At 38.1% G+C, this 25320-nt stretch overlaps 1 protein-coding gene across 5 annotated transcripts in view; it reads right to left on the bottom strand.

Moving 5' to 3' along the window:
• Positions 1-25320, bottom strand: part of LOC136847436 (stomatin-like protein 1) — a 184341-nt gene that overhangs the window by 129317 nt on the left and 29704 nt on the right. For all 5 annotated transcript variants that reach the window (XM_067119126.1, XM_067119129.1, XM_067119128.1 and 2 more), the window contains exon 5: positions 24363-24461. In XM_067119126.1, coding sequence (XP_066975227.1) covers positions 24363-24461 — 99 coding nt within the window. The remainder of the gene's footprint in view (positions 1-24362; positions 24462-25320) is intronic.

Below are 25320 nucleotides of genomic sequence, written 5' to 3'. Positions count from 1 at the left end.
GCCACTCTGGGGGGAAAAGGAAATACAGGGATGGGTCACCGGGTGACACAGGTCTTCCCCAGAAATAGATTTTTCCTTTGTCAAAATCCCTTTTCTGGGCTCGACCTGTGTCACCCGGTGAAATTGTAACAGAGAATCAGCCATACAAAAGCTTGGTGGAGCCCTCTAAGAATTACCTTAATGGAGCTAAATAAAACTATGAGAAAATTACTGTGTTTTAATAGCCCAAAGCATTTATAATAAAACATAATTAACATTATAGGGCACACAGTCTAAAACATAAATTAACTACACCAAGACACTTAAGGCTAACAAAAAGATTACAACATGAAATGCATACAACGGCCTGGAGTCAGGCTGTGAAGCAGGCCTGACCTAAAGGTTAGAAGGCATGGCGAGTAAACGAGGCCGGCAGGCGAGAGAGGAAAAAACAAAAGGATAAACTAAGGTTACATAGGCTAATCTAGGGCTGGGGGAACAATACTTCCTGCAGCCACTGTGGAGAATTTAAGAGCCTCTAGAGACTTAAGATAGTGGCGTTTGAACACTGTTGGTGATTTCCAGCCCGTATACTTTTTAAGGTTATCAAAATTCATATTATGGCAATAATTAGCTGAGGTGGCCACCGCCCGAATATCATGTACCCTAGGTACTGAATCCGGGTTTGCTTGCTTTATGAAATACAGTAGTTGTTGCCTGATGGCCTTTAAGGAAATGGTTCCTCCATTTTCCCTAACAAAAAGAGGGCCAGACATTCTATTAGAAGTTCTATTTAAATAAGCTTTTAAAGTGTTAACTGGACATAAGGACAGATCCTGTGGAAGGGGGAATAACCTTCCAAGGGGACCATCTATTTTGTGGATCCTCATTCTTTGCTAGAAACTTGAGATCCGGAGACGAGAACTTCTCCTGACGGGAGGAAATCAACATGGTTCGGTTCTCTAGAGAGAGCAGACAGTTCAGAAATTCTAGCCCCTGAGGCTAGGCGTATTAGAAATAACGTTTTCCTTAACAGACTCGAGTACGAACACAGTTCATTATCAGTGTCTGATGCTAATTTAAGTACGTCATTTAAGAACCAGGAAACCATATGGGGACGGGTTGTTGGTCTAAGACGAACGCATGCTTTAGGAATTGACGAAAAATATGAGTCTGTAAGGTTAATATTGAAGCCATGTAAAAATATTTTTCTTAAAGCAGATTTTGCTGTAGTAATAGTACTAGAGGCCAGCCCTTTCTCAAATAATGCTCTGAAGAAAGAGATTGCAAGGTTCGTGGTCATCTCCTGAGCTTCAGATTCCCTCAGAAATAATGCCAACTTTTTAACTGCCGAGTCATATTGTCTGAGAGTAGATTCCCTCTTGTCTGATTCTATGAACAGTGTATTAATAGGATCAATGTTAGCGTCTTTCTGAGCTGCAAACTTCATGAAGTCCATAAAGCTAGGGCATTCAGAATTCTTGAGGAAGCTGACACAGTCCGAGTTTGTACTATTTGTGTCAACCTTGGAATGGGGATTTGTTTGCGCCAGAGTTTCAACTCTAGAAGAAGAGGAAACCAATTGCTCTTCGGCCAGTTGGGTGCCACGAGTGCTACTTGACCTTTGAATGATCTGAGTTTGTGTAAAACTTTCATTAATAGGTTTATTGGTGGAAACAGATAGATCCTTTGCCACCTGTTCCAGTCTATTGACATCGCATCTGTGGAGTGAGCTAGAGGGTCTAGATTGGGAGCAATGTAACACGGAAGCTTGTGGTTGCTCTCTGTGGCAAACAGGTCCACCTGGAGACCTGGTACCTGAAGACAAATCCACTCGAATGATGCTTTGTCCAATGACCATTCCAACTCCAGCGGAGTTGTCCTGGACAGTGAATCTGCAATGACATTCCGGACACCTGCCAGATGGGTAGCTGACAGGTGCCAAAGATGTTTCCTTGCCAGAGAGAAAATTGCAATCATTACCTGATTGATCCGGCTCGACTTGGAGCCCCCTCTGTTTATGCAATGTACAACTACTGCACTGTCCAGTACCAGTCTGATATGAATCTGCCTGGTTGGAAGTAGTTTCTTTAGTGTTAGAAATACTGCCATTGCTTCTAGAATGTTGATATGGAACTGGCGGAACATAGTTGACCATGTTCCTTGAACTTTCTTGTGTTGGGAATATCCTCCCCACCCGCTCAGGGAAGCATCCGTATGGATCACTAATGATGGAGGGAAAAATTGGAGAGGCACTGACCTTGACAAACTCTTGACTGTTGACCACGATCGAAACCTCTTCCTCAACACCGGCGGAATTAGAGACATTTTGTCTCTGTTCCTGCTGTTGGCTCATCTCTGCCATACTCTGTTTATATCCTTCAGTTTGGCTTTCAGCAGCAAATCTGTCACTGACGCTTGAACTGAAGAGAACCCAGGACTCTTTCCTGGTACGACGAGAGGCTCTTTTGTTTTTGAGGAACTGCCTGGTAGCTTTGGCTATTTCCCTCCTTTTGGCTGGTGGAAGTGACAGTTTGTGTGTGTTTAGATCCCACTGGATTCCTAACCACTGAAACTGAGCCTCCGGAATTAGACGGGATTTCTTCCTGTTTATTTGAAAACCTAAGGATTCCAGGAAGCTGATCACTATGAATGTTGCTCTTCGACATTCCTTGGCGTTGGATGCCCAAATTATCCAATCGCCCAGGTATGTGGCTAACATAATCCCTTGGGCCCGTAGCTGTTGGACTACTGTCTCTGCCAGTTTGGTAAAAATCCTGGGCGCTATGTTGAGCCCGAATGGCATGACTCTGAACGAGTATGCTTGTTTCCCTAGTCTGAACCCTAGGTAAGGAGAGAAGTTTCTCAAATCGGGACGTGATAATATGCGTCTGAAAGATCTATAGAGGTGGTGACGGCCCCACGGGAAGTAGGGTTCGCACCTGCAAGATTGTAAGCATCACGAAACTTGTCGCAGTGAATGTATAAGTTGAGACGAGACAAGTCTAGAATTACTCTTTGCTGGATTAAGTCTTTCTTCGGGACACTGAACAGACGGCCCTGAAATTTCAGGTGTCTGACTTTCTTTATTGCCTTCTTTTGAAGAAGGTCTTTGACAAAGTCCAGTAAGTCTTTGGATGGAGGTTGATGGAATCTGACTGGTGGAGGAGGCCCTCTGCTCCAGCTCCATCCCAGACCTTTTGAAACTATGCTGTGGGCCCACGGACTGAAGGTCCAATGGTCCCGGAAGAGATATAACCTCCCGCCTACCTGAGGAGACTCATTGGATAGAAGAGGACTTACTTCCTCTGCCTCCTCGGCCTCCTCTTCCACGGGAGAGAGGTCTAGTTGAAGCCCTACCTCTGTAGGCAGCTCTGGCTCTGCTCCCCCTCGCATGCCTGTTGTAGCCTCGAAACGCCCCTTGGCTTTCAAACGAAGTGTTGAAGGCTGGGGACGCTACGAAGGCTGGCGGAGCAGGGGTTTGCTGAGCCGGCTGCATCAGTATGAACTGCTGCTGAGGCTGAGCTTTGGAAGTGGAAGGCTGTCCGATCTGAGAGACCGGTACAGCCTGAAGCATAGTTTGAGCCTGGGGTTTCCTATATTTTCTGAACCTTTTCTTTTCCCTGGATTGAGGTCCGGAGGTCTCGGTGAATTTCCTTTTAAAAGGGAGACCCCAGCGGGAGCGAAGACTTTGATTTGCTCTGGTTGCCTCCGCCAGAACATTATTTGTAATGATGGAAATCCTTCTTTTGAATTAATGACAATACCCTTCATAATTGGTGGACTGGTAAAACGAATTGGTTTTCATCTTATCAATAAGTTGACTTAACCACTCGAAATTGAGATTGTCTATGATCGAGTGTGCGTGCGTAAGTGCGTAAGTTCAACCAAGTGCGTAGAAGCTCAAGCTCAACTCCACTGTTCAAGACGGTGGCGACTTCAGAGGGGAAAGGGATGTTAGTTCCCCTTATTTTCATTTGAAATGCCATATTTCTCCCTTGTAAAAGGTATGCACATATCTTAGTTTATGTTGTACATGTTGCCATAACACTTAATAGTGTTCTTGTGTATCTTTGCCTTAATGTAACAGCAAATTACCGAGAGTTGTTATGGTAATGTTATACATGTTGCAACATGATGAGCTTGCATGTGGTTGCAGTGCCACCAACCATAGGCTAAGATGTGTGATATTCTTCCATGATTTTATGAATATATATCAACTCTTGACTTCAATTACACCTCTTATGCATGAAAAGCCAGGCTAACTGTGTAATGTAACAGTTAAGTTAGGCATGAGCACAGCATAGCCTAAGCTAAGGACTGCATGCTGTTTAACACAAAATGGCTGTCCTAAATGAACTTTTTGTATTACAGGGAACCAGTCTAGGGCATTCGTATACATGAACCAGTCTAAGGCATTCGTAATACATGAACCAGTATAGGATATCTGTACAAGAACCAGTATAAGTACCTGTGTAAGAACCAGTTCTAAAAGCTATGGAAGGAACATTAGGAATAAGTTGTTTACACCATGTAACCTACTAAGAAGCATTAAACAACCCGCTGGAGTCGGCGTTTCCCTCAACCCCAACTACAAAATGAAGATTCGTCCGTCACGTCAAGTACCAGTCCAAGCTAAGAGTAATCCGGGTTTATTAACCTAGGCCAGTGTGTTGCACTTGTTTGGCCTATGCCCAGGATTGAGTCGTTATATATAGGCTCGTCTGAGTTAATTGTCCTAAAATGAATGGTAGCCTCCGAATGTAAGCCAGGACAATTGACATGTAAAGCCACGAGTAGTATAAATAAGAATGACGTATGGAGAGTAAACATGACATATTGACCTCATCCTCAGGGAAAATGTTAGGTCCCCAGATAGAACTCTTCATGAGTCTCTTGGGCTCATGTCTGATAGTGGCGTCTGCGAAGATATGCTTCCTGCAGTTTTGTCTCGCCACTACAAAGTCATACAGGTCTGATTGAAATGACGCTAGCAGTGATTTTGTCAAGACCTGGAACAGAGGTTCGTCAGTGTAAATTAATGCTGTTACCTCTGTAATGGTGATGGAATGCAGGGAGCGACCCAACCTGCATTTAGCCTCAAACTCCGCCTTCAGAAGGGCCTCCGGAATCCTGGGAAGCTGTTCACTGAACAGGGTGGAGGCACACTCAGGGTCGAGTTTACCCACCGTGAACGTGCCGGGCTCCCGACCAGAATTCCAATCCCGGGAAAAGAAAGGAGGTGGGATCTGTCTCCGGAGTTGAGGCAGCGGTTTGCCCTCTATTCCCGCCTGACTAGTCAACACTGCTATCTTAGTCATGCATGGGGTAGGGATGGAGTCACCTACCGCAAACATCGTAAAAGTCCCTTTAAAGGGAGTAAGCTTGATATTCTCGCACTCCCAGTCAGTGAGAGTGCGCATCAGGGTGGATTGGGCTTGGTCCCTAGGAAAGATAACTGTTTCCTTCGGGACCTTGTCTGATCTAATCCAGGCTTCCTCTGTTAGCCTGGCATAGCCTGGGTAGGGAGGCACCAGGTCGGGTGGAAAGAACTCCAGTTCTTCCAGACGACGAGTGCCCAAGCCCTCGATGGTCAGGGTAGCATTATGCAGGGGGGCGTGAAGAGCCAGCCGCCACGGGTTCCCCTTATCAAAGGGGGGCAGTCTGGAGGCATCCGGAACAACGTGAGAGTGCTGTACTGCTCCGGATTGGATAAATCCAGAGAGCAAGCTCTCCTGGGCCTGCATCCTTTGTGCCAATGACAGCACCGACTGACCAGAGGTCTCCAAGCTTGAAGCAAGCTGGGAAGAAAGGTCTTGAATCCTAGCTTCAACCCCAGAGTCCAACTTCTGCATCAGAAGTTCGGCAAAGGCCTCAGGGTCAAAGTTAGGCTGTGGAGGATTAGCCTTGGATACCCTGGATCTCAACCCTTTGGACGGGGGAGTAGCCTTACTAATGGACGCCACTGGATTAAGAGCCAGTGACGACCCCAAGAGAGCTGACGGATTAGACCTTTTAGGTCTAGAGGACTTTGGTAAGTCCTTCTTTTTCAAGGATTTCACCTTGGGGACAACAGACCTAGATCTGTCCTCAAGGATAGCTGGTTTAGGAAACCTTGAAAGGAAGAAGAAGAAGAAGAAGAAGGGGAACCAAAAAGGGGACTACCAAAACTCTCTCCCCCTGCCTCACTTACCACCTTACCTTCTACCTGGTGGTCCACGTCCACGCTCATCGGTTCGAGGTGGATGTTGATAGCCGCCACCTCTTCCGTCACCTCTCCGCACAGATTGTCTTCTTGGGAGGGTTGCGTCTCTTCCCGGATCCTCTCGATGATAGGGGCGGCCAATTCCGCCGGCACTGCAGCAGAGATCCAGGCTCCGGGGTAGAGGAGATTGCAGATCTCCTCCGACAAGACGTAAGGGTTGCCAGACGCAACGTTCCTCCCAAATCTGCTGACCCAGACCTTCAGGGTTGACAGCGAAGAGTCACGGATGATCCGGTCAGACTGTAAGAAAGGGCGGGATTTACTGAGAATATTCTCCAATTACCCGTATATGTCTATATAAATCATTAAAGTCAAAAAGAGACTAAAGGATAGCGGTCTCTTAAAACTTACTGACCCATCCACCACTAGCTCGTACAGAGCGTAGCAGTCTTCACAGCCATCTGGGTGCCAGACGATCAGGTCCCCAACGTGGACCGAGCAGCTGGAGTGCGACCTGCACACCTCGTGTCCACAGGGTTGTTGGAGAACCGCTGTGCACCCTGGCTCCTGACAGTGTACCATCTGTAAGTGGAATGGCGGTACATGAGTAACGTCAAGGCAAGGCCCGCCGGAGTAGGTCCGGCGGTAATAGGCTACCTTAACGTAGATATGAGTGATGAAACATGCGTGTCATCGGGCAAAACCCGCCGGAATTGAATCCAGCAGTACAAGACTAATACACAGATTTATGGTTGATGAAACATGCGTGTCATCAGGTAAAACCCGCCGGAATTGAATCCGGCAGTACAGATAATAAACATAGGTTATGCTACAGAATGGCCAACTACTAATCATGTAAACGAAAGTACTCTAAGATAGTCTGGCGCTATGGTGCTCTGCCGTGATTTGCCACGGAAATCTCGTTATGTCACATATTATGGAAACGGCATAAGGTGGCGGAAAGGAGTGTTCGCATATGCCCCAACTCTCAATCGCCCAGGGCGGGAACCACATAGTGGAGAGCGCCAACTAACTGAAAACCACATCCACTGGAGTGGTAACATGGACGATAACAACGAAAGACCCGACTAACCCGGCGGAGACTGAACATAGTGGAACTCATGATTGTATCCCTGGGACAGTGTTCGACGCTCCAGCTATAACTGTGGAAAGCGAGCAAACGAAACACCGCCCGATAAGGGAAAGGTAGCAGAGTGGCGGAAACCTGGCGAACGGCGACCAGACGGGTGGGTAGCACCCTCTGGAAGCCGAATGAAAACTCCCCACGGGGTGCCAAACGCAAGCGATTGGTTTCCCTCTGCTAGGAAGAAGCCAAGGTTGCTTGCCAAAAGCTAACAGATCAGGTAAAGAAGGACTAGGCTACATACACAAAAAAACCGGTGCCACCTTCGATCCCAGCCTACCCTCCAAAACCAAAACATCTTGGCTTGTTCAGGAAGGCCAGGATGAGCGCTACAGGTGAGGGGGGAAGAGGAACCTCGCATAACCTGGCCACACCCTCCAAAACCGACAGCCTGGTCAGGTGGAAGACTATGAATTGAGAAGACCCTTCACTATTCTAACCTCACCCTCCAAGACCTCACAGCCTGGTCAGGTGGGCTAAGGGGGAAGAGAAATTCCTTCACTAGCCTAATCTCACCGTCCAAAACCTAACGGCCTGGTCAGGTGGGCCAAGAGAGAACGAGGAACTGCCTCACAAACCTAACAACTCCCTCCAAAACCTCAAAACGGCCTGGTCAGGTGAGCTAGGTAGCATGAGCATCGTGAAAGGCGCCTATCCTGTCCAGCCTAACTCTCTGAAACCGATTACGGTACGGTCGAGTAGGCTAGGCTAAACCTAATTGAATAAACTACCCGACATCAAGAGTATTAACATAAAAAAGGGGACCATTCGATGAAAAGTTTTAAAATTATATATACTTAAAGATATATACTGATGAATACAAAATTGACTCAGTGGCAGAGAGGGCCAAACAACAACTGATATACGGGAAGCGGGGATACCCAAGATGGCCACCTCTGACGCCGAATCACATATAGACTAATCCAAGAATAGACATGTCATCCATCCTCGTACACATCAGTTATGATCATGAGCATAACAATACCACCATCTAGAAGGTACCAATTCGCTGGTGGAGGAAGGAAACCAGTGGAAAAGGGAGAAATTTATGACCAGAAAAAAGGGGGGGAGGGGAATACCTCCATCCCTAGCCTAGATCAGTCAGATACGGGCTCCCTAGCCTCCTATCAGCAAAATGGTAATTTCTACAAATAAGGCTCTAAAGGAATGGAGCATGGATAAAAACTAGCAGAAATTCCTGCTAATAACATGCGAAGACTGAGGGTCAAGCGTGGCAGAGGCAGACACAGCCCACGAATTCTGGGTGGGCAGACATGTCGAATTCACAAAAATCCAAAAAACACAGCACCAAAGAAAAAACGCGGTGTGTATGGGAAGCGTGCTAAATTGGAATGTTTACAAGATGGCAGCCGGGGTGGTGGTTGGCTGGATGCGGAGGATGAGGTTTGCAACGGCTCCTCACTTTTCGGGGTTTTGAGATTGGAGAGTTCTATAGGACGGAGGCCTGTGGTAGTGGCAACCACTCACCCTTGTGTATACCGACACCATCTAATGGCGCTCGATCCAGGGGTCGTAACCCTGGCATTGTGATTAGCTTTTTCTCTGGTATACTTAGCAATGCTTATACCTAGAAATTAGTGCTAATGGATAATTTCACCGGGTGACACAGGTCGAGCCCAGAAGTAGATCAGTTGGAAGGGGAGAGAGAGAGAAAAAAATCTCTTACAACTCTCAATTTTTATGTAAACCACCTTTTTCTCTTTTTAAAGGGTAATGTATTAAGCTAACTTTTAAATGAAATTACAGTACTGTAACTTTAATTCCATTTAAAAGTTAACTTAGTAATTTGGGAAGATGATTAGGGTCATATTTAGTGTTTAAACTTTAGAAATAAGCATTTATTAGTATTTTTAGAGACCATGCCAAACTTATGCATAAGTTCGAAAGTATGACTATATATATATATATATATATATATATATATATATATATATATATATATATATATATATATATAAAGTGAACCCTATATATATTCAACTATCATATTCATATTCGCGGATTTTTTCCATTACGTATGTATATTATAAGAGAAAATATATAGCGGATTTTCTGGAAATTTCAAAAATAGTTGCGATATATGAAGACCCAAATATTTCATTAATTCCATTAATAATTATTAATATCTGCTAGTACTGTTGGTTCATTGCATTACGACATATAATTCAGTACAAAATGAAGTTAAACAAAAGATGCTTCACTGCATCGCGGATTTTTCAGAAATATTCATCGAAAAATTAAAATTAAAAAGTCCCATATATAAGCCATATAGAAAACAGCGATGTTTCATCATGTTACGTGAGAAGAACGGCTTGCGAGACCGACGCAAGCTGTACAGGCACTACAAGGCATGTGAGTGGTACATAAGAGAATATCTTATCACTGTTGATGTTTCATCTTAAATCACTGTAAAATAATTAAAATCCGAATTTCATACGTAAGCAACTCAAGGATACTGTATACAGTCTCGTCCCAAGCTACTGTGCTGTAAGTACACACCATCTCCTCTCTCTCTCTCTCTCTCTCTCTCTCTCTCTCTCTCTCTCTCTCTCTCTCTCTCTCTCTCAATGAAATATGAATTACTGTATCATAAACTTTTATGTACAGAATTAAAAATAATTTCATTGACAAATTTGTTTCTTTTTAGCAACTAAAAAAATATTTTCCTAATTCTTTCTTAGTAGTGAGCAGCTTCAGTCAGCTGATTCTCAAAACGTAAACATTACAAATATGGGACGATCTTTTTTATGCATATTACTGTGATAGGAGATCAAAATAGTAATACAGGCACTACAAGGCACATGAGTGGTACATAAGAGAATATCTTATCACTGTTGATGTTTCATCTTAAATCACTGTAAAAATAATTAAAATCCGAATTTCATACATAAGCAACTCAAGGATACTGTATACTCTCTCATCACCAGCTTGTCAAGACTTAGTCTCGTCCCAAGCTACTGTGCTGTACAGTACACACCATTTCTCTCTCTCTCTCTCTCTCTCTCAATGAAATATGAATTACTGTATCATAATCTTTTATGTACAGAATTAAAAATAATTTCATTGATAAATTTGTTTCTTTTGGCAATAAAAATTATTTTCCTAATTCTTTCGTTATCAGCTTCAGTCAGCTGATTCTCAGAACGTAAACATTACAAATATGGGACGATCTTTTTTTTTATGCATATTACTGTGATAGGAGATCAAAATAGTAATACAGTGTTTAAGTGCATAGGAAGTGTTTATAACTGTGTGGGAAAGGCTATACAGTAAAGCCTTTAAATATATACCATGTATATACAGTATATGCCTCCCTAGGGAGGGCCAATGCTACTTGGGGAATTTCACTTATCGCAAGTTCTGGCCCCATTATCCGCATATAGACGAGGGATCACTGTATATATATATATATATATATATATATATATATATATATATATATATATATATATACACAAATATATAATATATAATTATATATACTGTATATATATATTATATATATATATACATAATAAAAATCGGCAATTTTCGCACCAAAAATCGCCGATTTCCACTTACTGGCGTCGATAATTGGGTAATGGCGGCGATACATACCTAACAGAGGTGCCGATAACCAAAAATCAACAATTTTCGGCGCCGATAAGCCCCGAAAATCGCCAAAAAAAATGCTGATTTTTGGTTATCAGCAATTTTCAGTTATCATCACACCCAAATCCCTGTTGATAACCAGGGACTGCCTGTATATATATTATATATATATATATATATATATATATATATATATATATGATATATATATATATATATATATATATATATATAAATAATATCTTTATGCTTGACTGCAGGATGAAGTCTTTTCACCCCAGGGGTTGTGAAAAAACTTGAAAGGAATCCTCCATACCAGACGGAAAATTCCCGAGACAAAAATTACTTAAATTTCGTTGTTTCCAATTGACTGAGGAAATAAATTCAAATAATAACGGTTAGTACCTCATTAGCCGTGGTATTTTGCTGCTTGCGCTCCTGTCAGGACTTTTTTTTTTTTTTTTTTTTTTTTTTGCCATCCCCTGTGCCTTTATGCGTAATGGTGGGTAGTTATACTTCTGGGGATGATCGTGTAAGGGTCATTCAATGCTTTGAATTAGGTTTAAATACTGCTGAAATTGTTCGGCAAACGGATGTGAAGCGTAGAACAGTTCAAAACATAGTCGCAAGGTACGAGGCATCAGGTGGGAGGGAGGTACCCCTCCCTGCCAAGAAGTCTGGGAGGCCCCCATTGTTATCTGAGCGATCTATTTCGCTTCTGAAAAGGGAAGCAGAGCTTCATCCCACTTACAGCGCTCATCAGTCCAGGGAAGAAAATCCTGAAATTTTAGGAAAGTGTAAAGTACGTACTTTAAAGCCGTACTTGTCGGACAAGTTGGGATTCAAGAGTGTTGTGGCTCCTAAGAAGAGCAAGCTAGCTGACACCGACATTAAGAAACGAAAGTTGTTTTTTAATAAGGTTGGTAAATGGGACATAAATGACTGGAAATGAGTGTTGTTCACTGACGAATCCACATTTCATTGTTCTGGGAAGCATCTTGACGAAAGTTTGGCGAAGTCCCCGCTTCAACAAATACAGTGACAAGGTTATTCGTCCTTACGAAAAGTTCACTAAAAGTTTGATGGTATGGGGTTCTGTGGGTTATGAGAGAGTTGGAGAATTGTGTATTTTTTAAAATAATGAACGATTCAGCCAACACATTTATTATGTTGTGCTTAACGAGCATTTAGAGGGGAGTTTTGAGAAGACAGGTGCTTCGATCCTTCAGCAAGACGGCGCACGCTACCACACGACGTCATTGATTAAGAACTGGTTGAAGGATTGTGGTGTGTAGCTTTTAAGTGACTGGCCCCCTAATTCCCCTGATTTTAGTCCCATTGAAAATCTGTGGTCGATCATTAAACAACGTTTGCAGAAAGTTGACTGCTCCACGATCAACAAACTCAAGCTGTCATCGTCGCTGCTTGGAACAGTCTTGAACCCGTGATTTGTCAGCACCCCATTGAAAGTGTTCCCCGATGGCTTAAGGCAGCTAAGGAGAACAAATTTGGTGTAACCAAATACAGTACTAGAAAACCTAAGGTAAGCTCACACACCATTTTAATGTCATAACTAATTTTTTGCATTCCCTTACAGGTCAACAAAGTTGCATGTGTGTATGCGCTTGCTTTAATCGCCTAGGGGTGAAAAGACTTTCGGCACCTACTTTATATATATACACACACACAGGCAGTCCCCGGTTTACGACGGGGGTTCCGTTTTTACACTGCGTCGTAAACCGAAAATCGTTGTGAACTGAAAAATCGGCGAAAATCATCAAAAATCCTAAGAAAACCTTACTTTTAATGCTTTGGGTGTACAGGCAGTCCCCGGTTATCGGCGGGGTTCTGTTCCCGACGGCGTGATGACAACCGAAAATCGCCGCTAACTGAAAATCAGCAGTAATAGCACTGATACCTGGTTAGCGGCGCCGATAACCAGTGATCAGTGCCGCCGATAAGAGGCGATCAGCGCCGATAACCGGTTATCAACAACGAAAATCTGTTTATCGTCGTTGCTAGACAAGCACCGTAAAACCGGATCGCTGGTAACCGAGGCTGCCGATAACCGGGGGCTGCCTGTATTGAAAACGATGTAAACTGCATTTTTATTGAGTTTTTCATCAAAAAAACCAAATTTTTATTATTCTGCCGTTTTGGAGCCATCTTTCTTCCGTCGGATCGGTGTACAATGCGTCGTAACCCTGGAACATGCGTTGTAAACTGGGAAATAATTTCTGATGAATATATTTGAAAAGCCGCCGTAACGTCGAACGCCATAAGCGAACGTCATAAGCGGACCCGTCGTTAACTGAAACTGCCTGTATATATATATATATATATATATATATATATATATATATATATATATATATATATATATATATATATATATATATATATATATATATATATGTATATGTATATGTATATGTATATGTATATGTATATGTATATGTATATGTATATGTATATGTATATATATATAATATATATATATATATATATATATATATATATATATATATATATATATATATATATATATATATATATATATATAATATATAATATATATAGGGTAGTCCCCAGGTTATGGCAGGCTCGACTTATGGCATGCCGTACTTTTCAAGAAAATTGGTTCCAGGTTATGGCTGATGTTCTGGAGTTACGGCGACGTAGGTGCTGATGTCCCGAGTTACGACATTTTCCAACTTACAGAATGCCATTGGAACGGAACCCCTGCTGTAACCTGGGGACTGCCTTATATATATATGGTAAACCCCCCCTTATTCGCAGGTGATGATTCCATATCAACCCCTGCAAATTGCTAAAATCCACGAATACTAAAACCCTTCTAAAAACACGGAAAAAAACGTATCTCGAATATAGCCTAGCCTACACTATAAATTATAGTCTATACATATACGGTATAGTAATTATTAATATCAGCTAATTCTGGAGGTTCATGCAGATTGACTTATGATAATTCAGTACAAAGAGAAATTGAATAACAAACAAGAATTGGCTTAGCCTACACTATGGTATATCATATGCATACACGGTAGCCTAGCCTACATTATACTGTACAGTACTCTATATTCACATTAATATGGTATTCAAACATCAACATAACAAATATGCATCTTTTCCATGGATCTTTTAAAATTTTATGCTAAAATCTGCCTATTTTGATAGTTCAGACACAAAAAAAAACACTAAAAGTGCTTATACCTGAGTATTTTAATAGTTTTATCACAAAAAGTGCATTGTCATGAAAATTATATGAAAATACAGTAATTAGTGAATATTTCTCAGTGAAAAATACTGCGAATGGGCGCATTTTCCGTGAATAATGTGTATACATGTTCCATAGAGAAAGCCGCGAATAGGTGAGTCCACGAATCTTGAGAACGTGAATACGGGAGGTTTACTGTATTCTCACATTGCTTTTGTATTATAAATTGCTATTATAGCGATCAATGTTTTGGTTTGGGAATTGATTATGCGGTAAGTTTATTTTTCCATATTTGACTCAGTTCAGAGCACTTTTCTTGGTTCTAGTTAACGTAAATGAATCTCTAGATATTTCATTTATTTGGGACAAGGTTATTTTTCGTTGTACGAATGGTCTTAAAATCGAAATATAACTTAAATAAGTCTCTTTGTGAAATGAATTTAGCAATTTTTTTCGTTAATAAATGATGTTGGCCGTTGGGGGCATGTTTGTTTTGTGTAAAAAAATCCAAGATTCCGTTTGCTATTTTCACTTTATTTCATCGTAATACAAGCTTTACGTATTTATCTTTTTTCAGTGTGAAAACAGCAGTAATATGTGTTCTTTCATGCCCGGTAGTTTTGATTAAAATACTTTCTCTCCGATGCATGTTAATTTATGGTCATTAGCAGCTCGAACATTGTTTTCTCAGCTTCAGCTACAACTTGCAGCATAAATTTAGCAGTGCATTTCCTTGCCGTTCTTTTATCCATAGCGAATAAGGGTATAATATAAAAATATATCAGTTCCTATTCTACTTAACGTCATTTGTAATATAACTACGGGAGCTGTTTACTACCATACAATGGTTGAAATACAAGCAAAACAGCTTTTGTTATCCGATTCGGTTATTAGCAAAACCAGTTTCTCGTTCAGTTGTTTATGGCTCTACACATTTATGCAAGAGTATAACGTTACTAACAATACTTTGATCATTCTCTTTTATTTTCTTAACTAGAAGATAGGATAAAGATGTGGAGGAAAAGAAGTTGGTCTATTATAATTGGTCTCTCTTGCTGCCTGATTGTATGCTGCTGCCTGCACCCACGCAATATTTAAAAATATTTTATAAAAATATTGTCGTATCGGTATTAATAGCCTACCCCATCACAAAATCGAATTATCGTAAGGCGAATTATCGTAACTCAAGCACTACCTGGGTACATGAGTATTTTAATAGTTTTATCACAAAAAGTGCATTTAGCCATGAAAATTATATGAAAATACAGTAATTAGTGAATATTTCTCAGTGAAAAATATCGCGAATGGGCGAATTTTCCACAAATGCTGTGTATATATGTTCTATAAAGAAATCCACGAATAGGCGAGTCCACGAATCGTGAGAATGCGAATATGGGGGTATACCGTATTCTCATATTGCTTTTATATTATAAATTGCTATCATAGCAATGAATGTTTTGGTTTGGAGATCAATTATGCGGTAAGTTTATTTCGCCGTATTTGATTCAGTTCAGAGCGCTTTTCTTGCTTCTAGTTAGCGTAAATGAATCTCTAGATACTTTATTTATATGAGGCAAGGTTATTTTTCATTATACAAAGTGGTTTTTAAATTGAAATATAGCTTGAATAAGTCTCTTTGTGAAATGAATTTAGTTATTTTTTTCATCAGTAGATGACATTGGCCTTTGGGCGCATGTTTGTTTTGTGTAAAAAAAAAAAAGTCACGATTCCGTTTGCTATTTTCACTTGATTTCATCATAATATGAGCTTTACATATTTATCTTTTATTGGCATGAAAACAGCAGTAATATGTGTTCTTTCATGCTTGGTAGTTTTGATTAAAATACTTTCTCTCCAATTTTATTTACGGTCGAGTTTCATCCTTGTTGGCGATGCACATTAACGTATAGTCATTAGCAGCTTGAACATTGTTTTCTCGGCTTCAGCTACAACTTGCTGCTTAAATTTAGCTGTGTATTTAATTGCCATCTTTTGTCCATAGCGAATAAGGGTATGATGTTAAAATATATCAGTCCTATTGTACTTAATTTCATATGTAACATAACTACGGGAACTGTTTACTACCATACAATGGTTGAAATACAAGCAAAACAGCTGTTGTTATCCGATTCGGTTATTAGCAAAACCAGTTTCTCTTACAGTTGTTTATGGCTCTACGCATTTACGCAAGAGTATAACATTACTAACAATACTTTTATCATTCTGTTTTACTTTTGTAACCAGGAGATGGGATAAAGATGTGGAGGAAAAGAAGTTGGTCTATTGTAATTGGTCTCTCTTGCTGCCTGACTGTATGCTGCTGCCTGTGCCCATTCGAAAAAATATTTTACGAAAATATTGTTGTATCGGTATTACTGCTTATCCCATCGCAAAATCGAATTATTGTAAGGTGAATTATCGTAACTTGATAAGGCGAATTATCGTAACTCGAGCATTACCTGGGTACATGAGTATTTTAATAGTTCTATCACAAAAAGTGCATTTAGTCATGAAAAGTATATGAAAATACAGTAATTAGTGAATATTTTTCAGTGAAAAATACTGCGAATGGGCAAATTTTCCATGAACAATGTGTATATATGTTCCATAGAGATATCTGTGAATAGGTGAGTCTGCGAATCGTGAGAACACGAATACGGGGTTTACTATGTATGTGTGTATATATATATTATGTTTATATTTATATATATATATATATATATATATATATATATATATATATATATATATATATATATATATATATATATATATATAGGTAGTCCATAAATCGGATAATATATATATATATATATATATATATATATATATATACATATATATACATATATATATATACAAATCGTATAGAATATTATATATATATATTTACTATATGTGTGTGTGTGTGTGTGTATAATGTGTGTATATATATATATATATATATATATATATATATATATATATATATATATATATATATATATATATATATATATATATATATATACTGTATATATATTATATACAGTAAACCCTCTGGATTCCTGTTCTCACAGTTTGCAGACTCAGCTATTTGCAGAATTATCTGTGGAACCTATATCATAAATTATTCGCAGAAAAACTCACCCATTTGCTGATTTTTTCGTTGAGCAATATTTTCATGCTATTTTCGTGAATAAATACTGTACTGTACGTACATATACATTTAATGATAAAATAATGATTAACAGTACTAATTTTCAAATATTATAAATTTAATAAGATTAAATAATAATACTGAATAATACAAATAATTCTCTCTCTCTTATCTCTCTATGTCTCTCTGTATATCTCTCTCTCTCTCTCTCTCTCTGTATTATTTATGTAATTTTGTATGATAAATAAAATGATTTACTAATTTTCAAATATTAATATTAATGTAAACACAGCAAAATATCAATTCATTAAAGAAAATATAGTGAATTAGTAAGATTTTAGTTCAATCTCTGATCTTTTCCTGTATCCAATTCAGGGGAAGGGATGAAGGTGTAACTGTCATCATGGAAAAAAAAGGGGTTAGCACCTGGCTGAAGAGTCTCTCTCTCTCTCTCTCTCTCTCTCTCTCTCTCTCTCTCTCTCTCTCTCTCTCTCTCTCTCTCTCTCTCTCTCTCTCTCTGAGATAAATCTTTTATGCATATGTAACATATATGTTTATTTGTTTTGTATACTGTAGTTTTATAGATAAACCTGGTGTTACTTTATTAATTTTTTCATATTTGCCATGCTATAATTACAACATTTATGCATTTCTATAGTAAATTAGTAAAATTTTGAAAGAAAACATATCGATTCCCAGTCTTCTCCGAAAGTTTGGGGTGGGGGCGGGGTTGTACTCGTAATCTAACTGTCAGTTATCTTGACATATTGACCAGAAGGGAAGGAAGTGATGCCCACTCACTGTCAAATATGTTGCCCACTTGGTGGTCAAAATACTGCTACAAAGGATACTGAAATCTCTCTCTCTCTCTCTCCCAAGGATACTTAGAATGTGAGAGATGGATAAATAGATAGATAGACAGAAAGGGAGAGTGGTAGATAGAAAGATATAATCTCTCTCTCTCTCTCTCTCTCTCTCTCTCTCTCTCTCTCTCTCTCTCTCTCTCTCTCTGTTATTGGCTGGAAGGGTTAGAAGTACGTATATATTTTTAAGGGTAAAATGTGTAAGATGACTTTGGAATCATATTAATAATATCATTTCAAAGATTAATACAGTAAGTAGGATAATAGTTTAAGGTATATTTGATGTAGGATGCTAATTTAAGGTATAGATTTGGTATTTGAACTTTCAAGATAGGCAGTTATAAGTGTTTTTAGAGGGGATTGTTAACTACAGTATTTGCTGATTTTAACTATTCACAAAGTTAGGGGTGTTATCCCCAAGAAATACGGGATTTACTGTATGTAAATATATGTGTGTGTATATTATATATATATATATATATATATATATATATATATATATATATATATATATATATATATATATATATATATATATATATATATATATATATATATATACACACACACACACACACACACACACACACGTATACAGTAAACCCCCCGTATTCGTGACAGATGCATTCCAGACTCCCTGGCGAATAGTTGAAATCCACGAATGCTTGCTACTCCCCGTCTACAAATGCTTATAACTGCCTATTTTGAAAGTTCAAATACCAAATGTATACTTAAAGTATCATCCTACATCAAATATACCTTAAATTATTACCCTATTACTGTGTTAATCTTTGAAATTATATTATTAATATAATTTAAAAGTCATCTTAAACATTAGTACCCTTAAAGATATATACATACATACTTCTAAGCCTTCCAGCCAAAGCACAGAGAAAGAATTACCACTTTGACTTATATTCAACAAGGCTGGCTGGGGCAAAAGAAAGAGAGAGAGAGGAGAGTTTATCTCTTTAATCCCTCTGACAACAAAAAAATTTATGTTATTTTTTGTCTTCCAAAGATGTAATACCTTTACTACACATTTTTAAAACACTATGAACACACACACACACACACAAACAGTATCTTCCTGAGAGAGAGAGGATAACTCTTTACGATATCAAAAGATTGAAATTCTTGAGCTTCTGAGGGCAACACTCCTTCCCCTCCGGCCAATATGTCAAACTGTCAAGTAAATTGACATTTACCCTCCCCCTCCTTTAACATTTTGTTTAAAATGTTAAAAAAATTTACTACACAAATGCATGGAAAGTATTATTATTATTATTATTATTATTATTATTATTATTATTATTATTATTATTATTATTAGTCTTAATACTTAAAAATTTGTATTTATTAGGTAAATCATTTATTTATCATACAAAAACATATGTACATATTACATGTCGGAAAAATTCTCTCATCTAAGTAAGAGAGAGAGAGAGAGAGAGAATTATTTTAATGTTATTATTTAATCTTATTAAACTTAATACAGTATTCAGTATTTGAAAATTAGTATGTACCATAAATCATTATTTTATCATAAAATGTACCCTCTAAAAAGGCTTATACTTTCATCCTGAAACACTTATATCATGTTAATATAATTTCAATAGTAATTTAATATAATTTTAATATTTCAGTAGGTATCAATTCTGAGCACCTATCTTCGCTTTAATGAGGTCGGGTCCGTCCTGAATGGGGGGAGAAAACCAGTTTCTCTCTCTCTTAGAGTTATGTATTATTTAGAGAATTACTATTATTATTATTATATTGTTATTATTATTATTTATTATTATTATTATTATTAATTTTAACATTTGAAAATTAGTAACTAATTTTTTATCATAAAAAAATGTATGTAGTCATGAAAATAACATCAGAATGCACTAATTAGTGAGAATTTCCCAACGAAAAAGTCCGGGAATTGCCGAATTTTTCGCAAATAATCTATAGATACGTTCCACAGAAAATCCATGATCGGTGAATCCACAAATCGTGAGAACGTGAATACGGGGGTTTACTGTGTATAATATATATATATATATATATATATATATATATATATATATATATATATATATATATATATATATATATATATATATATATATATATATATATATATATATATATATATATATATATATATATATACTGTATATATATATATATATTATATATATATATATATACACATATGTATATACACACACACACACACACAGTGGACCCCACCTATTCATGGTTCTGGATTCGTGGCTTCACCTATTTGCGGACTTTTCTGTGGAACATATATACACATTATTTGCGGAAAAGTCACCTATTCGCGGTATTTTTTATAGAGAAATATTCACTAATTACTGTATTTTCATATTTTTGTGACTAAATGCACTTTTTGTGATAAAACTACATATTAACATACTCGGGTATAAGCATTTTTAGAGTTTTTTTTTGGTGTTTGAATGATCAAAGTTGGCAGATATAAATGTTTTTAGAGGGGTGTCAAGTATCCGCATATTTTAACTATTTGCGGGGGGTTGTGATATGCATCCCCCACGAATAACGGGTGTTGACTATATATCTTAAATTACTCAAGGATTGATCTTCACACTTTAGAGAACCCACCATGTGTCACCTTGTTTCTGTAAGTTTCTCATATTCAAAGCATGAACTTGGTAGTATACAGCACATGATAAAGTTAATATTCCTTAATGGAATGTAATTAATATAATTGTCTTTTAAGCATGTATAGAAAGTTATATACAGTATTCACAAAAGGTTTCAGCCAATGATTCATGTTTACCTAAGACTAGTAACTTAAATGTATACAGTAATGTTAAATTACAAAATAGGGGAGAAATGTTAGGAACTTGAGGTTCTACATGCAGCACTGTAAAGTCTATTGTCTGTTCTTTATTGTGTATATAGTGTATACAGTCCTTTGTAGCGACAAGGTAGAGGAAGCAAGGGTACGAAATTTCAGTTTTCATACAGTATGTTTTTTATCATACAGTATCTCGAAATTTTAAATATTGTATGAGGAGGGGCCTTGGATATTATCCAGATAATCAAGGGATTGCTATAATCTCATAGTACTGTTATAACGGTGATTCTTGTTGACCAACAAACAGTTGTTGAAAATATGGGATATTAGGTTAAGCTGGTCTTATATCAACACAATTCTGTTATCTTCAAGCCCTGATACAGGAGTCAGTGGGAGGAGTTGATCATCATTCACTGCAATTTTACTAACTTCAAAATTTTTTCCTGAGGAAAAACATGGTGAAGCAGCTTCAAATATGAGGTTATCGTAGTTCTTCCAGAGAGTCTTGGAAAATGCATTTATTTACAGATCTTCATGAACCAATGGGTACAAAAAGAGAAATGTGTCATGAGCATACAAATAGAAAAATAATGTTAGTGTACAGAATTAACTAGTATATTCATGACAGTATTATTTACAGTATTATGCAATATACAAGTAGCAACTAAAAAATTTTTTATGTATACATTTTTTATATCAAATAACCTGGTATTTTTCCTATTTTGTCAGTTTCTTGGCTTATCTACTATTAAGGCCACACCTTCGATTTTTTATAGCGTAGCCGCTGTTCGTCCTCATGGTTCCCCCAGGGCTCCATAAGACAGACCAACCAATCTCATAGAAATCTCTCATAGTTGGTCTCAGCCAGGATAGTGCTAGTTGGCACAGTGATAGAATATAAAGTACTCAGGGCAAGAGGGCTCTATCTCCTGCCCTACACAATTACCTCAGCTTTCTCCTACTTGCAAAGATATGACAGTAATTCTAAGTACTAGCTCCGTGCCTGTTTTTACCTTGGAAACTGGTTTTTTCCACACTTTTAGGGCTTCTGATACTGGTGGTGAGTTTGTTTGTTGTTGGCCAACTGTTATTTACCCCTAACTCTACTCAGCAGTAAAGGGGGACTGTGGAAATTTTGGGTTTTGGGAGGGGGCAAACACAAATGGAGCAGACATGTTTACGTTGAGGAGGCGCCCTCTGTTGGGGAAAAACGAGGGGGAGTCATTTGCCAACAGGAGGGAGTTAAATGCATTTCGCCATGTTTAGTACTGGCATTGGGGGGATGGAATGTCCCTTCACCGTGTTTAGTGCTGGCCTGGGGGGTACCCAAATGTTAACAAGTTATTGCACTTGCCAGACAGGATATGAACCGTTCCAAACAGACGTACCCGTGCTCTGTCTTGTGAAGATCATGTATGGAAACCCCTTGTTGGATGGACTTCAGGGGTTAATTACATTCGTGCAACAAAAATTGAAGATAAATCCATAATTAGCAACCAAAAAACTGTAGAAAAAGTCAAGTTAGAAGGAAATCGCAGCTGTGGAGCTACTACTATGATCTACCATCAGCGTGTATGTCATCTAATTCCCCTGTTACACTCTGGTATGTCAAAGTCTACTCATCCCTAGTGTTTTCGCCAAATGCCGCAGTCATCATAACTTTAAAACTAAGCACATGGTTTTAAGACCCAGTGAAAAGTTTTAGTACCTTAACCCTCACAGTCTAGGCTAACATATGCTAATGCATATACCCATGACTGGGCTAAATTTAAGGATGGCCAATTTAAAAAAAAAAACTCATCAATGGAAAGAGGAAGATATGCATATACCCATGGTATAACAAAAAAATTCTAACAAAATTTCTGTACTTCCCACAGGAAGTTGAAAGCAAATATTTCCCACTGGTGCGGGCCTTTTTTCCTCTAAGGCAGTCGTAAAAATATGCTAAATTTACCAAGTTGTAAGTGTTTTTTCCAATATTTTTAAAATTTTATTTTGTCAAATTATAATTACAGCTCAGAGAATATCATAACAGATAAGAACTAAAATCAGGAACAAATTCTGAGTACAGTATATTTACTGTATTGAAAAAATATTTATGACGCATCCTTTGATGGGAAGTTGGGACAACATTTGACTTTACCACCTTAAGCAAGACTGAATCGCTCCCAGCTCCCTCTGACTCATAGGCGATCTGAAGAGTTGCCTATAGTGATAAATGGCACTTGGAACATTTTTCCTGCAAAATTCGTTCAAACTGTATGGTGCCAAATTTTGAACATATATGTATGTTACCCATCCACAAGGGGTTAAGATTTAACAGGTAGGCTTATATTTGTTAAATTTGGGAGACTTAGCTCTCTTGCAAGGTGAGAAGTTAGGAGTAGATCTATAAGCTATGCTGTAATTCCTGTGCTGTGTTTGTTTCATGTCTGACGCAGTATTAATTAGTAATAATATCAGATAATTCTGTTATTGGAACTCATTAGACAATGAGTTTTTTAACATTGATAGATAATTTGAAGTTACCGAAATGGTAAATCAGGTTAGCCGAAGTAGGAAAAAGCTGAGGTAATTGTTGTAAGACAGGAGATAGAGCCCTCTTGTCCTGAGTTCTCTATACTGTATTCTATCACAGTGCCAAGTAGCATTATTGTAGCCAAGACCAACTATTAGAGAATTCTTTGAAATTGGTTGGTCTGTCTTATGGAGCCATGGGGGACCATGAGAGTGCAAATCATTCGAAGACTCACAGTGGCTACCAAAAATGGGTTTTTCCTAAGCTGCATATAATTTACTGAGTGAGCAAAGTAAACTAAAGTGTTCAAAAGATGATGGTGGTCATTATTGTCTAAACAAACACCCTGCTTCTCTTCAGATCATACTTCAAACTACCCTTTGGATAGTCAGCATGCTATTTGTATATCTTACAAAAAGTAAATATTGTATCAGAACTCCATCAAAACTTTATCAAAAAATGTGTAAATGAAGAGATAATGGGTAGTGTGTGTCAGAGCAGGCATCTTCAGTCTCCATTTTAGATTGCTAAGGCAGCTAATGACAAACTTACATCAACTGATCATTGCACCACAGCTGCAGACATCTTAGTTAACCAATATCTGGTCTTCACTGTTCATTTAATGGCTATATGCCCAGCCAACACCCTACCTTCCCAGGAAGTATAACAAGTAAAATACTGTAAAGGGTCTGTAGAATGCAGTGACACTTCAGTCATTTTTGTTTCATAAAAGCAAATTTATGCTTTTTGTATCTTTAATATCTCAAGCATTTAGCACAAGTAAAGTATGAGGTTTGTATATTGTATGAACATAAAAGGTTACACAGTACTTACAATGATACATCTCCAATTTCAATGCCCCATTCTAAAACTCTCAAATTTAGCTCTTTCTGAATCTTTGAAGCAATGGCAGGACGGTCACGTTCAGTCTCCCTGAAAGACATTTCATGACATAAATATTCATATTTTATATAAATACAATTTAGAAACATATTATATATAAATACAATTTAGAAACATTGAAATTCCTCTACCAAACAGCAATAATAAGACTTAAATCTCTAGGTTCAAATAGCTTTTGGAAAAATCCACTAGCTCCCAGGTAGAAAGTATTGACATATACTGTAAACCTAAGCAAATGTGAAAGAAAACTGCGAAGCATATATGGCAATAATTTCTGAGTTATAATATTCAAACACAATAATCAACTAGTTGCAAAGCAAAAGTATCAGGATTAGACTAGCAAATAGGAGGGCTGAGATGTTATTTTAAGAATTACTTATAGTGTGCGGAATTGTTTGTGCCAATAAAATACAGTATAACATAACAGTGAATTTAGGGTGACAGGCCAAGGTATTATCCTCCCACGTGTTGTGTGAGGATACCAAAGCAGTGCAAGGTATGACTCTCTTTGCAGCTAGGCCATTCCATCAGTTCAGTGAAAATGTCAACTAAATTCTGAAAAAGTTTACCCCTTCAGCAGGAATATTCTTTTAGCTTTATTGATCATTTACATTATCTAATGTACCCAAAGATTTCCTCTTTTTTTGTTACCAAAAGTAAACTGTTTGACTCTGGTTGGTTACGGGGACTGGTCATTTAAACTAGTAACACCTACACTTGGGGCATAAATATACAAATGTTTAAGATACTGTTTCATCTGTACAACCTCTACTATGCTTTTAATAATATGCAGTAGTAAGTAAATGCCCAGTTAAAGATTGCAACCAGAGTGCAATATGGCTTCTAAACCAAGCAGAGTGGTATGGTAAATAGATAAGGCATACATCCA

Source organism: Macrobrachium rosenbergii, chromosome 16, assembly GCF_040412425.1.
Source record: "Macrobrachium rosenbergii isolate ZJJX-2024 chromosome 16, ASM4041242v1, whole genome shotgun sequence".
In the NCBI taxonomy this organism is placed as follows: domain Eukaryota; kingdom Metazoa; phylum Arthropoda; class Malacostraca; order Decapoda; family Palaemonidae; genus Macrobrachium; species Macrobrachium rosenbergii.
This window is presented reverse-complemented; position numbering and strand designations above follow the sequence as displayed.